The sequence below is a fragment of the Labeo rohita genome, chromosome 21, assembly GCF_022985175.1.
Source record: "Labeo rohita strain BAU-BD-2019 chromosome 21, IGBB_LRoh.1.0, whole genome shotgun sequence".
NCBI lineage: Eukaryota > Metazoa > Chordata > Actinopteri > Cypriniformes > Cyprinidae > Labeo > Labeo rohita.
In genome coordinates, this window is record NC_066889.1 from 180,080 (window position 1) to 194,827 (window position 14,748).

At 40.2% G+C, this 14,748-nt stretch overlaps 1 protein-coding gene across 1 annotated transcript; it reads left to right on the forward strand.

The window, feature by feature from the left end:
- Positions 1-5,864: 5,864 nt before the first annotated feature.
- slc22a5 (solute carrier family 22 member 5) lies at positions 5,865-11,136 on the forward strand. The gene is made up of 10 exons (XM_051093055.1): positions 5,865-6,413; positions 6,928-7,031; positions 7,249-7,403; positions 7,724-7,895; positions 8,228-8,354; positions 8,628-8,728; positions 8,819-9,033; positions 10,382-10,564; positions 10,653-10,788; positions 10,892-11,136. The coding sequence occupies exons 1-10, from the start codon at positions 6,027-6,029 to the stop codon at positions 10,989-10,991; spliced, it is 1,680 nt and encodes a 559-aa protein (XP_050949012.1). The 5' UTR covers positions 5,865-6,026; the 3' UTR covers positions 10,992-11,136.
- The last annotated feature ends 3,612 nt before the right edge of the window (positions 11,137-14,748 follow it).

Below are 14,748 nucleotides of genomic sequence, written 5' to 3' on the forward strand. Positions count from 1 at the left end.
AAATTCTAGAAAAGTTGGGACATTTTGTAAAATGATAAAATCTGTGATTTGCTTTTATTTAACTGACAAAAGTACAAAGAAAAGTTTTCACTGACCAACTTAAATGTATTTTGCAAATATAATACTATTTATTTATAAAATATTTATTTATTTATTTGAAGTATGCAGCACACTCCAAAAAAGTTGGGACAGAGGCAAAATAAAAGTGAAAAGGTTATAGAATAACCAAATAAACTGCTTTGAAACACAGCACGCAGGTGAATTGGTAATAGGCGAGGGTGTCATGTTTGGCTATAAATGGAGCTTCTCAGTCTTCACAAGCAAAGCTGGATCATGGCTCAAAATTTGTTTATATTAACAAAATAAAACTAAGTTGGCCAGTGAAAACACTGGATTTTTTTTTTCTTTGTACTTAAGTCAATTAGACTTGACATATTCTTGATTTTATGGCACTTCACAAAATGTCCCAACTTTTATTTGGGGTTGTAGAAAGACGGGAAACGTATGCATTTTCAAAACAGTGACTATTTTAGTGCTGTCCTGATTTATATTTGTTATAGCCAATTAAATTTCAAATCTTGCGTGTCAGTGTGTTGTGTCAGCTATAATAATAACAAGAAATGTCTCTTAAGCAACAATCAGCATAATTTCTGCAAGATCACGTGACACTGAAAGCTGGAGTAATATACTGTAGCTTAGCATGAGAAGAAAACACATTTTAAAATATATTCAAATGGAAGCCTTTTTTCACTGTTTCTTTTCAAACAAATGCAACCTTTTTATGAACCCATTAACAAATCATACTGACCTTTTTTAATGGTAGTGTATATTATAGATTTCAACTTAAATGAATTTTGTTAATATAAACATATTTATTTATAAAATATTTATTTATTTATTTATTTATTTGAAGTATGCAGCACACTCCAAAAAATATATTTATATTTTTATATATATTTATATTTATATTACATATTATATATTTCATTTATAATATATAGGCCCGTTTTGAAAGCATGTATTTTAACCCCAAAAAACAGCCCATACATATATATATATATATTTTTTTTTTTATGTCATTGAATGCCACATGACATTCGTCACATTTTTGATTTATCATTTGAAGTATCATTATCATTAGAAGCAAAAAAGGAGCAAAAAAGATATAAATTAGGCTATATTTGTGAGCTTTGCATGAACTCTTTAGAAATTTGGTCTTCAAACCAACCGCAGCCAATCAGCAAACAAACAGCTTTAATATTATTTTTTCTAAACAAGAAAAAAGATTTCTTGCTTCATCGTGTGTAAATGCTTGCTATTGTTGTGACGCAGCGGCTGCGCTACAGAAAGTCTAACACTGAAGTGCTGAAGTCGTTGCTAAGGAAATGATGCACCGTCAGGTCTAGGAGCGGGAGATTTGGTGTAAACTAGCGGCGAACAGCACTGCTACACTGACCGCGAACAGCGCCACACGTGTGTTAAAGCACATCGATCCCGTTATATATAAATATAACGCGAGCGCCACAGTAAACGGGTGCCGCGTTCTGTTTCTGCTGCGGATTCCGCGCGCCTGCGCCACAGACACATTTTGAGAAATAGATATAGAAAGTGCGCTTTGATGTATCCAGTAGAGACAGCGTTAGGATGTGGCAGACCATTTTCTTTTGCGAGTTCCAGCTCATACATCTTTGGGTTAAACTCGTCTTGACCAAACGCCCCCCCAGGAACAGCTCAACGCCCCCCTTTCCAAAATACTGCTTCCAGCGCCCCCCGATGCTGTCCGAACACCCCCCGAGGAGAAACACTAGTTTAGGAGAAGAGTGGTTACTTTGTTCATCAATATATGCAATTTTTTGTTAATTATTAGAAATAGTTAAAAGAGCAGGTTCATGTCTATCCTTGTCTTGTTCCACTGGCCCAGGCTGCTGTGGGATGTAGGAAGTAATTAGTAGCTAGTAATTCATTGTTTTTAGAGTAACTCTGATAAATACAGAAATAATAATACTGTACCGCGTTATGCATCAAAGTACTATGGTGTGGCCGAAAGCTCTTGTCTACTTGGGAGTTTTACATGTTTACACGTTTTTCACGGCCATACAAAGCCTTTCTCTTGTATTATTTTACCTTGATTTATTTGTCGTATTCTTTTACACATGTATATGTGCACTGCCCCTGACATGTAAGGATATTTTTGTATTGTTGTATTTGTTTGTAATGGTTCTCGTTAAAGTGCAATGTTCTCGAGTTCCCGGATGTGTGTGGTCGGGCTGCCCCCTCCTGGACGCCGCAGGCACAGCTCTAGTCGACGCCATTGCTTCTGTGCGCTGCCTAATTACTCCACATGTCACACAGAATCACACAGAAGACGCTGTGAACGTGAGCGCAAAGCAACAGGGGAATCAGCTGAAAGTGAAGGGCACAACAACAGCACTGAGAAACCGGGCGAACCTAAAACGGTCTGAACCATCCCGACCATTCACTGACGGTTCCGTTCTCCGGTCGAGGCCGAATGGAGGAGCGTTACGTCATCACGACCGTTAGATGACCGCTAAAACTCTCTCAGAGCAAGACAGCAGTCATTTCACGATCCCGACGAGTGTAACGACACCGAGTAAAGCTGAAACATCGATTAAACGATCTGAAATGAACTAATTGTGTCGCTGCGCTTTTAATGAACGAATCACTTTCTCTTTCACATTCGCCAACGGTGTGTCCTGATCGTCACAGAACATCAAATTCTCAATGAAATCAGCAAAACTCGCCCGTTTTAGGCCAGAAAACACGGTACACGCAACGAGGCCTTTGTAAACCATGACATCAAACAGTGTGGAGGTGCACCGGTGTGGAATCTATAAACAGCTGGAGTCACACCGAGCAATCATCACCTACCGTTTACCGTAAACAACACAAACACTGAACGACTGAAACACGCTTACCTGAGAATCGATCACGGCGTCTCGTGAACAGAATAAAAGTGTTTTATCCGAGCTCGCGATGGACGCAAAGGAATCGGGACCAGCACAAACACACTGAACACTTTAAATCCTGTTCTGGTTTTACTTTCGCTTTTCTCTTGGTTGTGAGGGAGGGAGGTGATGTGAGATTTCTACAGAAACGTGCGGTGGAAACGACCTTTAGGCCACATCTAGGATCTGCCCAGAAGATCACTAAAGAAAGGCTTCTGTGTGTCCTGCTTTACTGTGATGATCTTTAAACCAGCAGACACACGTTCATCAGCACAAACATACGTTTATGAACGAGTGAAATATTAACTATTTAATTCATTCATTATTATTTATCTAATTCCAAAACGTCTTACTATCCACATAGAAGTCAATGATAAAATGATGGTTTACCTGTAAAGCCAAGCTTTTTTTTTTTTTTTTTTTTTTTTTTTGTTGCACTAAGTGCAAACAGTCACAGATGAAGTGAAAGTGAAAACAGAAGTCATTTCTTTGCACTAGTGTAAATGGTGTTGTGTGGGAGATGCTCTTTGCAGCTCAGTGTTTTGTAGTACATTAATAAACAGTATGCAACACATTCAGTGTATATTTATTCAAATGTATGGGAGCTTGCTTGCCCCTTCCCTAAAACTCAGCCCTACACCAATTAAATCATAAACATTACAGTTATGCCTGTAAATATCGTGTAAATGTGTTCCAAAAAATCGGCTCAAAATTCACAGATGTTTGAAATCCTCGAACTGGATGGAATCACAGTCTGAAGGCAAAAAAAAAAAGTCAGTGTACATAATCACATTATACTATGAAATCTGTCGACTCCGACTGACCGCAACCTGCAGACGTTCTCTGACTCTATAAAAAACAGCACTGACTCCAGATCGCAAAATCTGTGGTGTAGTTTATTCCAGCCCTAACTCTGAGTAAACTTACTCAGGTCAAAATGTTAGAACTCACTAAAAATCATAATAACTTCAACTGATTTTCCATATAATTAGCGTTTTCATGTTCCACGTTAGTTCACTCCTCAAATCCTCAAACACGTCTCGCTGACTGTTTGAACATGATGAGAATTGAGAAGGAAAATCTGGTCTTTATTCACATGGATCTCTCTATTAGATGTCTTTTTGTTTTTGGTAATTTCAGATACCAAACATTCTCCACCTGACGGAACTGATGTGATATGAGCTACTATGAGCTACTTCAATATGAAAGATTTATTGACTGTGTGTTTTTTTTTTTTTTGCATGACATGTTTGGGGTCTTTGATCATTGCTTGAAGACAGCTTGAATTCAGTGATGTCTTCACAGATGTGTATTGTGATCATAGACATCCGTAAATAAATCAAACCCACAGACAGCAGAGCACTATTACAAATGTCATCATCAATTGTCTTCCAACAATACCCAGTGTATGCATAAACTGAGACATTCAACAGACACAAAATCTTTCTTTTTTGTTTTTTGCAGGCATTTGCAATTAGGCTCATTATTGCATAAACTCATTGCATTTAGCAAAAGACCATGTAATCTCTTCTCAAAGCGTTTCACTGTGTCATTATTGGTGTTGTGTTCATTTCTGTCAGTGATAATACACTCATTACAGGTTCTGTCATTAAAGATTCACAGCTTGTTTGCACTTCTAAGTGTTGGAATCTGAATTGCTCTTGATTTGATGAATCATTAGGCATTAATGGTGGCAATCTTGTCAGCTGTTGATGAAGTTAAAGGCGGTTAAATAACAGAGGGCACGGCCACAGACACACCATGAGAAACAGGAGAAACATTCCTCGTCAACTCTCACCCACATCGAGAACTGAACGTAAGTTATCCATAGCACATAACGGTTCCAAGTACTATTGTCAATATCTGGATGAGTATTGCTTTGCTGTGATAAAGCATCTCTTGGTTTACTGATATCATGAATGTATATTGATATTCAAAATAGGGTCTTTAATAGTTTTGACTCATTTCACCAAAACGTACTTAAATTAACATTAGAAAACAAACTGGATACAAATGACAAAATTCATGTCTAGCAATTCAGTCGGTCTGTTTTAGACTGATCACTGGAAAGGTGTCGGGCGATTTGTTTTCCGTGAGCTCCTCCAGCTCTGAATCAGGGTTTGTGCAGATTGATGTACAGAGTAAAGTCAGTGCTTTTCGATGAGAGAGACGGATTGAGAGACGAGAGAAGGATGTCAGTCAGTCTGTGAGCAGCCCTGTTTGAATCCACACCATCAACAAGTTATTGATCTTCTTTTACTCTTTTGACTAGTTTTGTTAAATAAAACGTAATATACGGCAAGGAGGAGCTGATGTAAATGTATGCTTAAACTATGGTGCTTGTAAGTGTGTGATTTTGTTGGGTTTCAGTGCAAAGATTGTTCTAATGTGGATTTTAGACGCATCACCTTCAAAACCGTGACTAAAGGAAGGTTTAAAAGTGCTGTTTCTCTTCAAATGATCATTATTTATACTCTCTTTCAAATAAGCAGAAAGGTTTTCATGAACACATCTGCCCGGATGAACTGGCGACGAAGGACGTGCGGATGCAATTTTTAGTCATCGAGTTGTCACGCGTACCTCTCGCAATGACACCCACAAGTTAAAGACGCTTTAATAAAGACTTTTTCTCTAAGAAGAAAGTAGCAGGCGTTTTCAATATTCAAAACTCAGTCTGTTTAAAGCCTGATAACGGTTACAATCGAGCCTTTTCCAGCCCCTGCAGGAGCTCATGACGCTGATCCTGCTGTGGAGTTTTACTCTCATTAGAGCTAATCAGATTGCAAGCATTCGTAATTCTTTTGGCTCCTTTTAGTGGAAAAATGTGGCTTGGATTAGTTGCCATGTACATGATGTTTGAAGACCAGTCAAACTCCATGACAAGACTCACAACTTCTTTCTTGTGCCCAGGTGGTGGACGGCAGCGTTCTCCTTCATATATCTCAGGAGTGAGGGTTAAAACCAAAGCTGACCTCTGCAACATGTTGTAATTCAGAGGGTTTGGACAAAAAGGCATTTTTACAGTCAGCTGATTTGTCTGTAATCCTGAACACAGGCAGAATGGGAAATTACGACGAGGACACCGCCTTTCTGGGGCAAAAGGGACCATTTTTTGTCATCCTTTTCTTTCTCTTGAATGCCATCTACATTTCCACGGGGTTCCACGGCCTCTACATTGTCTTTGTCGGGGCTTCGCCGTCACATCGCTGTCGGGTAGCGGATGGAAATCTAACTGAAGAATGGATGAAAGCCAGTATTCCCAACGAGACGGTCCATGGAAAACCACAGCCGAGTCAGTGTTGGAGATACAGCCTGGAAGCTGTTAGAAACCTGTCAGCACTGGGTTACTCACCGCTGGATGTTAACCTGACTGACATTACACTAGAGAGGTGTGTGGACGGATGGAGCTACAGCACGGAAATCTACCACTCCACCATTGTCTCTGAGGTGAGTCAGTGCATGCAAAACTAAATATTTAGGAAGGTTCTGGGAATATAATTGCAAATAAAAGTTCCGTCCACTTGGATGACACCGTTTTAACAAACAAGTAAACTTCATGTGATGCATTTTTGTGAGTCTTTTAAAAATAAAATGAGATCTTAGTAGTACCAGTGAACTTTTAAACACACAAATTAATCATCGATAAATCCAGTTTGTTTCATTTGTACATCTGAACTGAATCCTGCTGGTTCCACAGCTAGCCACGAATGAACCACGTTTAATTGATTCAACTGAACAGATTTGTGCTGAGACGGAATCTGAGTTGAAATAAAACCAGACAGATGCAAATAAACTATGCAATGATTGATTTTTGAACTCAAGTCTTCAGCTCATAAATGGTCTGTTGCATTCTTCCCAGTGACTGAACACGTGTTACGTTCAACCAGTAAAATAATAATGATAATGTGTGATGTCCAAATGAGCATATGACAGGAAGCTGTGGTTGTGTTTCCTCCTGCAGTGGGATCTGGTGTGTGACGGCGAGTGGAGAGTCCCGTTCGCAACCTCAACGCTATACATGGGCTACTTGCTGGGGTCTCTTGTTTCTGGCCAACTTTCTGACAGGTACTGCTTTTGTCCACACATCATAATCAGTGCAAAAATCAGTGCAGTTTTAATGCAAAATAAGTGGCTATAAGAAAACAATATGAGATCAACTGTTTGCTTCACAGATTTAGCTTTGTGTAGTGAGACAAGAACTCAGAACTCACGATCACTGTCAGAGACAGCTCCATAGAGTGTAACTGATGTGTGCACTGACGTCTCGTGTCTCGTGTCTCAGGTTCGGCAGGAAGAAGGTTCTCTTCGCGTCTCTGGCGGCAGAAGCGCTAGCGATCTTCGCTCAGTCCTTCTCTGACTCGTGGCTGCTCTTTTGCGTTCTGTATTTTTTTGTTGGCACTTTCCAAATATCCCTGTACATCACAGCGTTTGTACTTGGTAAGCATACTATAAAACGAAATGTCATTTATATGCTTTCATTTATATGAGATATATGCTGGAATAGCACGAGCCTACACTCTTAAAAATAAAGATTCCAAAAGGGTTTTTCACAGCAATGCCATAGAAGAACCTTTCAGTGAACAGAACCATTTTTCTTAGTTTGAAGAAAGAAAAAGAGTCCATGCGTGTTAAAGATTCTTCTGGAAACATTGATGCCAATGGAGAAGCTGTGTTTTTAAGAGCGTGCGAGAGATATTATGCATATTCACTCCTCATATAGTGTAAATAATATTAGATTAATTTGCCTGTTTTCACAGGCAGTGAAGTACTGAGTAAATCCTTGCGAGTTCTCTTCACGACACTGGGAGCGTTTCTGCATTACTGCATCGGTTACATGGTGCTGCCGTGGATCGCCTTCGCCGTCCGTGACTGGAGGTCCCTGCTGAGGGTTCTGTCGGGCCTGACGGTGGTCTACGTCCCGCTGTGGTGGTGAGTCGCTGGAGAAGCAGAGGGGTTTACGTTTTGTCACGCTACACTTCACAGTCCATTCACACCAGAAACAAAAGATCATGTGCGAAGAAGTTCTGCATTTAAAGAACAGAAGCTTTAAATCTGCAGCAGTGCAGGAAAGTAGACTGTGTGCTTTTACATTTTGGACTAATTATAATGTCTTATATGTTGATTTATAGTTTTCACAAGGCATTGCGTCTTTAGAATTGGTGCAGTTCCCATCATTGGCCACTTGACCCTTCAGTTCTTCCATTCAATAGCTTATACATTCTGACCTTCGTTTTCCATTTTTTCCCGAAACAAATCCCCAGGCTGATCCCAGAATCTCCGCGATGGCTTCTCTCTCAGGGACGCGTGCTGGAATCTGAGGCCATAGTGAGAGAAGCAGCGAAGAAGAACAAAGTCACAGCGCCAGCGCTCATCTTCAGCCAGTCTGAGGTCTGACTTCTGCTCCAGACCAATCAAAAACATATAAGAATCTTCCAGCATTCCCGTGAAGTTATAAAAACATTATTTCTGAATGTTTTTCAAAGACACTTAAAGTCTAGTTTTTTTTTTAATTATTAAGTTTAAGAAGATTATGACAACATGCGTCAAATATTAAAAATGTAATAAGAATATTGCATAAGCATTATTATTACTATTGTCCTAACCTTGAAGAAACATTTAGGGAGTGAATCTGTGAATTTGTTTTTGTGTTTTCATCGGTAGGTTAAAGAGGCGGCGGCGTCCCAGAACAGTAAGTACAGCGCACTCGACGTCCTACGGACCAGCGACATCCGCAAAACCACGTTCCTCTGTTTACTGCTGTGGTGAGACATTCATACGGTCTGCGTGCTTTGACGTGATGTAGTTCTAGCATGTTCTTTCCGTGAATCCGTGTCTCTTTGTTCCTCTGATAGGATGGCCATCAACATCGGATACTTCGGCTTGTCCTTGAATACCACTAACCTTAGCGGCGATCCATTCCTCAATTGCTTCCTATCAGCGGTCACCGAGGTTCCTGCCTATATTGTGTCCACGTTTCTCCTCAAGAGCTGTCCACGGAGACCCGTCCTGTCCGCTTTCCTCGTCATCGGAGGAGGATTTCTGCTTCTGGTGCAACTGATTCCTGAAAGTAAGATCTCACACGCGCAGCACGGTCCAAATGCCTTTGGCACGGCCAACAAAATCCTAATTGGGATTCAGGTTTTAAAAATGAGCCTTACATTTGCATTTGAAGAGTAAAACACTCTTGTGATCTTTTGCTCACAATACTTACAGAAAGGGACTAATGGAGCCATTTACTGTACATTTACTAATTTAGCAGAGGATTTACGATATAAAAGCCAACAACAGTACAGAAGACACGCGATTTAAAGAGTTTATTATAAAACCCTTAAAGTGCACAGAGGACTGTGAGTTTAGAGTTCAGAAAAAGCACCAGCAATTGATTTATGAATGTCAGTGAGTTTACGTCGGGGCAAGGATTAGTGTACATTCTATGCAAGTAAAACTGGACTTGGAGCATTTCAAGGAAAAGAGGTTAAGCCTATTACTTGTACATTTATTAAGAGAGTCGGGCTGGACATTTCCATGGCATTTTCACATATTTGCAGACTTACAGCTTATATGGGGGAATACAGCTGTAGACATGTGAAGTGTGGTGTGGATGCATAAGAAGCTGGTAAAAGGCACATTTACCTTTTTCAGGACAGAAGCACCAGCCAAATATTTCTGAAAGAACACACTCCATCATTAGTGCTGGCGGCAGATTCTGGATCATTTTATAAGATTTATATTTAAATTACTGAACACTTTTGCCAGAGGTCTAGTGTGCTCGTGTTATTCAGCCTGAGGGTGGCGCTCTAATGTTTCAGTGCTCTAATGCTATATTAGAATTGGCTTAATGTAGAATTTATTGCAGAATGTAGTATATAAGAGAAATTCGGATGAGCAAAAGACAGTCGTCTATTCTCAGAACAAACACAAAACAAACACAGCAGAACTATATGAAGGCTAGAGCTGTGATGAACAAAGACTAATTCACCATGGGTCCAACAAGATTTTCCACAGAACTTGTTTCACTCATAAATCGAAAAAGCCATTATAAAATCCAATCTGAACTAGTCTTTTGGGTTTTGATGTCACAGTTGCAGCACTGTATTCACATGAACACGATTAAACTAAGGGATTTATACTTTATACATTAGAACAGACATGACAGCTAGTTACTCATCCGATGCAGACTAATAAACACATAGCTGAAGTGCTCTGATATGGTTTTTATCTGCAGCGAGGTTTATGTAAGGTAGTGTGAAAATAAGTGGCTCTCAGTTAGAGCGGCCGCAGTTCCATTTCTCACCACAGATTTAAAGTGGAAAACTGTGAGGCGCTGTAGAGCTGGGGAGACTCTGTCAGCCCCGCTTAGTATTGTAATATAACCTTTTTTTCACAATCATTTTCACAATGAGTCTCTTTCACAGGTCTGCAAACTCTGGCACTGGCTTTAGAGATGGCCGGCAAGTTTGGCTTCACCATGTCCTTCACCGTGGTCTACATCTACACGGCGGAGCTCTATCCCACCGTCCTGAGAAACCTGGGCATCGGCATGTGCTCCTCAGCCGCTCGCGTCGGCAGCATCACCGCGCCTTACGTCATATTCTTAGGTAAATCTGCGTCGGTCATACGAATCTACGTATTTGCATCACAGTGGACTGGAGAAACAACACTGTGTTCCGCTCTCTGTCGATAAAGGTACTTTCAACAAATATCTGCCCTACATCCTGATGGGAAGCCTCACCGTCGCATCCTCAATAACGAACGTGTTTTTGCCGGAAACGTTTGAGAAAGTGCTGCCCGAGACCCTGGAACAAATGCAGAAATGCAAAAGGTAAGTGACTTGAATTATCTTTGTTTTGTAACAGATCATATATGTACAAAAGTCTTTATCTATAGACTTTTCAATAAACATGACCTATTGTTTTTTTTATTAGTTTTATCAGAAGAGATAAACACACATTGGAGGAAGGGAAAGGAACAGTCATCATGAAAGAAGCAAAATGTGACCCTACACAGCAGGAAAATAATGAATAAAAATTCTCCTGCGGACATGAAGACATTCAGAAGATCGCACAAGGCCCTCATCAAACCGGGCAACGGCTTCACATGTTTGTAGGCAACTATTATTAAAATGTGAATAAAACATGTTTACAGGTCTTTTTTGAAAATATTATCTTAACAGTGGATTTGGTTTTTGTTTTTTTTTATGTCAGTGTGTGATTAGTATTAGCACATGGATTTCTTTATTTACCATTTTATTTATACTTTACGTTATACATGTAACTTAAAAGATATGATTGGCTGTTGTGATAACGACCCAATTGGTCACAAAGAGAATCGCACCAAAATCAATATTTTTATTGCAATGTAAAATGTTGAATGTCACAGTTATCAGAACATTGTTGCTGAGCGTGTGCATCCCATCATGACAACAGTTTACCCATCTACTAAAGGCTTTTTCTGCATACTAAAGTCATTTTAATAATGAATATGACAATTTATGACAACCCCTGGTTATCAATGTTCTTCGTGTTCTTTGTGCTCTTTCGGCCAGGAATCTTGGGGTGATCTTTAATGGTCAGATGACCAACTGAAAGAGAATATTGCAAAATCACTTTCAAGGATGTTTTCTTTCACTGATTCTTGCTGGTGGAATGACCTGCCTAACTCCATCTGGACAGCTGAATCCCTTACAAGGTTCGAGAAACAACTTAAAGCTGACGCTTAAAGAAGATTAATGAAAACAGTCAGACACCGTGGCATAACAAGCACACTCATGCCCAGTGTTGGGGGTAACGCATTACAAGTAACACAAGTTACGTAATATTATTGTAACGGGGAATGAGAGGCGAGAGGCGAGCGGATCCATACGCAAGCTTTTATTAAAGGGGCGAGACAAAGACATGGTCGTACAGGCAGGGTCAAAGCAGGAGCAGACAGGAATATCACAGGCAATAGTAGAGAATAATCCAATAACGAAAGATAGTCCAAAAAGGCAGGCGGCTAGACAGTGGAAAACGAGATAACCAGGCGGGAGAACAAAACACTGGGAACTAGGAACTAGGAACTAGGAAACGCTAAACAATGGGAAAACACTAACAACAATCCGTGACTTGCGAGGGGAAAGTCCGGGGTTTTTATAGTGAGCTTGATTGGCTACAGGAGGCAACGCAATGGGCGCGATGGGTGATGGGAGTAGTAGTCCGGGGTGCAAAGCAACAGTCTGAGTGTAATGATGGGGTGAGAGTGACATCTGGTGGTGAGCGGACAGCGGGACACCGACCACATTCATGACAGTTAGCTCTCACTGTTCTGCTGATGATACTCAGCTCTATATTTCTTTGTTGCAAAACTAACGGAATGCATAGCTGAAATAAAAAACTGGATGACTAATAATTTCCTACTGAAAAATTCTGAAAAAACAGAAGTGTTAATTATGAGACCAAAAACCTCTGCATGAAATAAAACTCTGTTTAACACTTGATGGTTGCTCTGTCAATTCTTTGTCATCAGGAACCTGGGTGTGCTATTTCATAGTAATCTTTCCTTTGAAAGTCAAGTTTCTGGCATTTGGAAATCTAATTGTTTTCTTATATCTTTTTTTGTGGAACTCTGGAACAATCTCGTAGTGTTGTTCAGGCGGCAGACACACTCTGTCAGTTTACATTTAGATTAAAGGCCCATTGCTTTAACCTGGCTTACATGACCACGACCACAAGAACCAGATGACTCCTCTGAACAGTCGGACTTTGTTGCAGCCTGGAACTAAAGTGCTGGATTCGTCTGGCCGGAGGAGAACTGGCCCCCCGACTGAGCCTGGTTTCTCCCAAGGTCTTTTTTTCTTCTCTACATTTCTGTCACCGCTGGAGTTTTGGTTCCATGCCACTGTCACCTTTGGCTTGCTTAGTTGGGGACACTTAATTTCTGGCAATACTGTTGACGTGATTGCACAGATATGTAAGGTCCACGCAATTGGCCAAATGGAGGTATCCAATGGTGGATGAAGGTTTCTTGCGTGTTCCGTCTTTCCAGTGCGCAAAGTTATTTAATTGAAGTTAAATTCAATCTGACTCCATTTTATTTATGACCTCGAATTTAGGTTGTCATACGAACTGGTTGTTTCTCCATTTGTAATTGTTATTATTCTAACATTTGCTTATTCTATTTAACTCTTTACTTTATATTTACTCTTTCATTAGTAATCTATGTCGCTCAGGGTGCCTCATGTCGGCCGATTTACACGGGCCCCACGATCACAAACCCTCCAGTCTGATCGTAGTCAGAGGTCATGGCTATTTCATAGACCGCCTCATGCTTGTCATGTTTTAAATAGTGGTTCTGTTTAGCCCCCCACAGTCACCTATGTAACAACTTAGTTAAAGCTCAAACTAAATCAGAGGTTATGGCTAGCACTGTGAAGTATGCTAATACTTCAATCGCGTTTTATCTAGCCCCCTATAGTTAGTCTAACTATATAACAACTTGAATAAAGCTGAGACAATGACCAGAGGTTATGGCTAGTACTATGAAATATGCCCGAACCGTGCCAGTACTCCAATAGTATTTTGTCTAGCCCCCCATAGTTAATGCAACTACATAACAACTTAACTAAACGTAACAACTAAACTCATTCCGGCTACAGAAAGCACCCTGATCTTCTTGCTACAATTCTTTAAGGACTTCAGACCCGGACAGACATCCCCCGAAATGGAGACAGGAACTAAGCATTTGAATTTGCATTGATCAAGACCTAGACTTGATCGTTTGCACCTTTTGGGGACAGATGGTCATTTGCATTAAAGACACTGGGAAATAGTACACCCTCAACAGTGAGCAAAATATCTCTGAACTCTTAGGATCTGTTTACCTTTTAGTTTACTTCTTGTGAGAATGAGACCATTGTACCAGACACACAGTGACAGTTCAAATGATACCAAACATGACTATGGATCTCACTTGTGTTCATGTAGAACATTATATTATGCTATTGACTATTCTAAGTGAGCTGAGTGAGAGAGGATGGGTGAGGGCAAGTGGATGGAAGGAGTATGTGGAAAGGGACTTTTCTCACATCTTCTCTCAGTGAGATGTGGAAACAAATGTCTGTATCTTAATACACTGTGTGTGTGTGTGTATTGTCCGTCTCAGAAGATCAAAGTGTCTGCGGTTCTGTAAACCTTACAGATACTATTTGAACTGAACTGACTTTAACTGAAAAATTGACTGTTTACTTTTGTCCCACACATGATCTTCCTATTCAACACTGTGAAGCTGTTTTGACACAACCTGTATTGTATAAAGTGTTAGAAATAAAGGTGACTTGACTACACTGCTGCTCCACCTATGTTTGTCTCATAGAGATTTCAAATTGGTTTGTAAGCTGACAGCGTTATTTGTGCCACATTTGGCAGGTGTTTATTGCGAGCTCTGGCTGTGAGATGGTTTAATTATCGCTGATGTTTGAATTGTACTGACTTTATTGCAGGACTGAGAACCTGTTCCTCTTCCATCAACACCACACCACACTTCTCTCTGCAGGCATACGAGACAGCCAAAAGATTTAATTCAGCAAAAATATGAGCTCAACATGGCTTGCTTTCATTGCAAACATTTATTACAATTTCTGATGGAAACAACTGTATCTCTCGTAGATGGAACAGCTCATGGAATGACAATGATACACGGAAGGACAGTACAGAAAATAAAATGCATTTATGTGCCATTCCACTGCGACTCCCTAGAAATAGACCTAGAAGACTGCGCCCTTGGCATCTCATCCCGTTTTAGATGT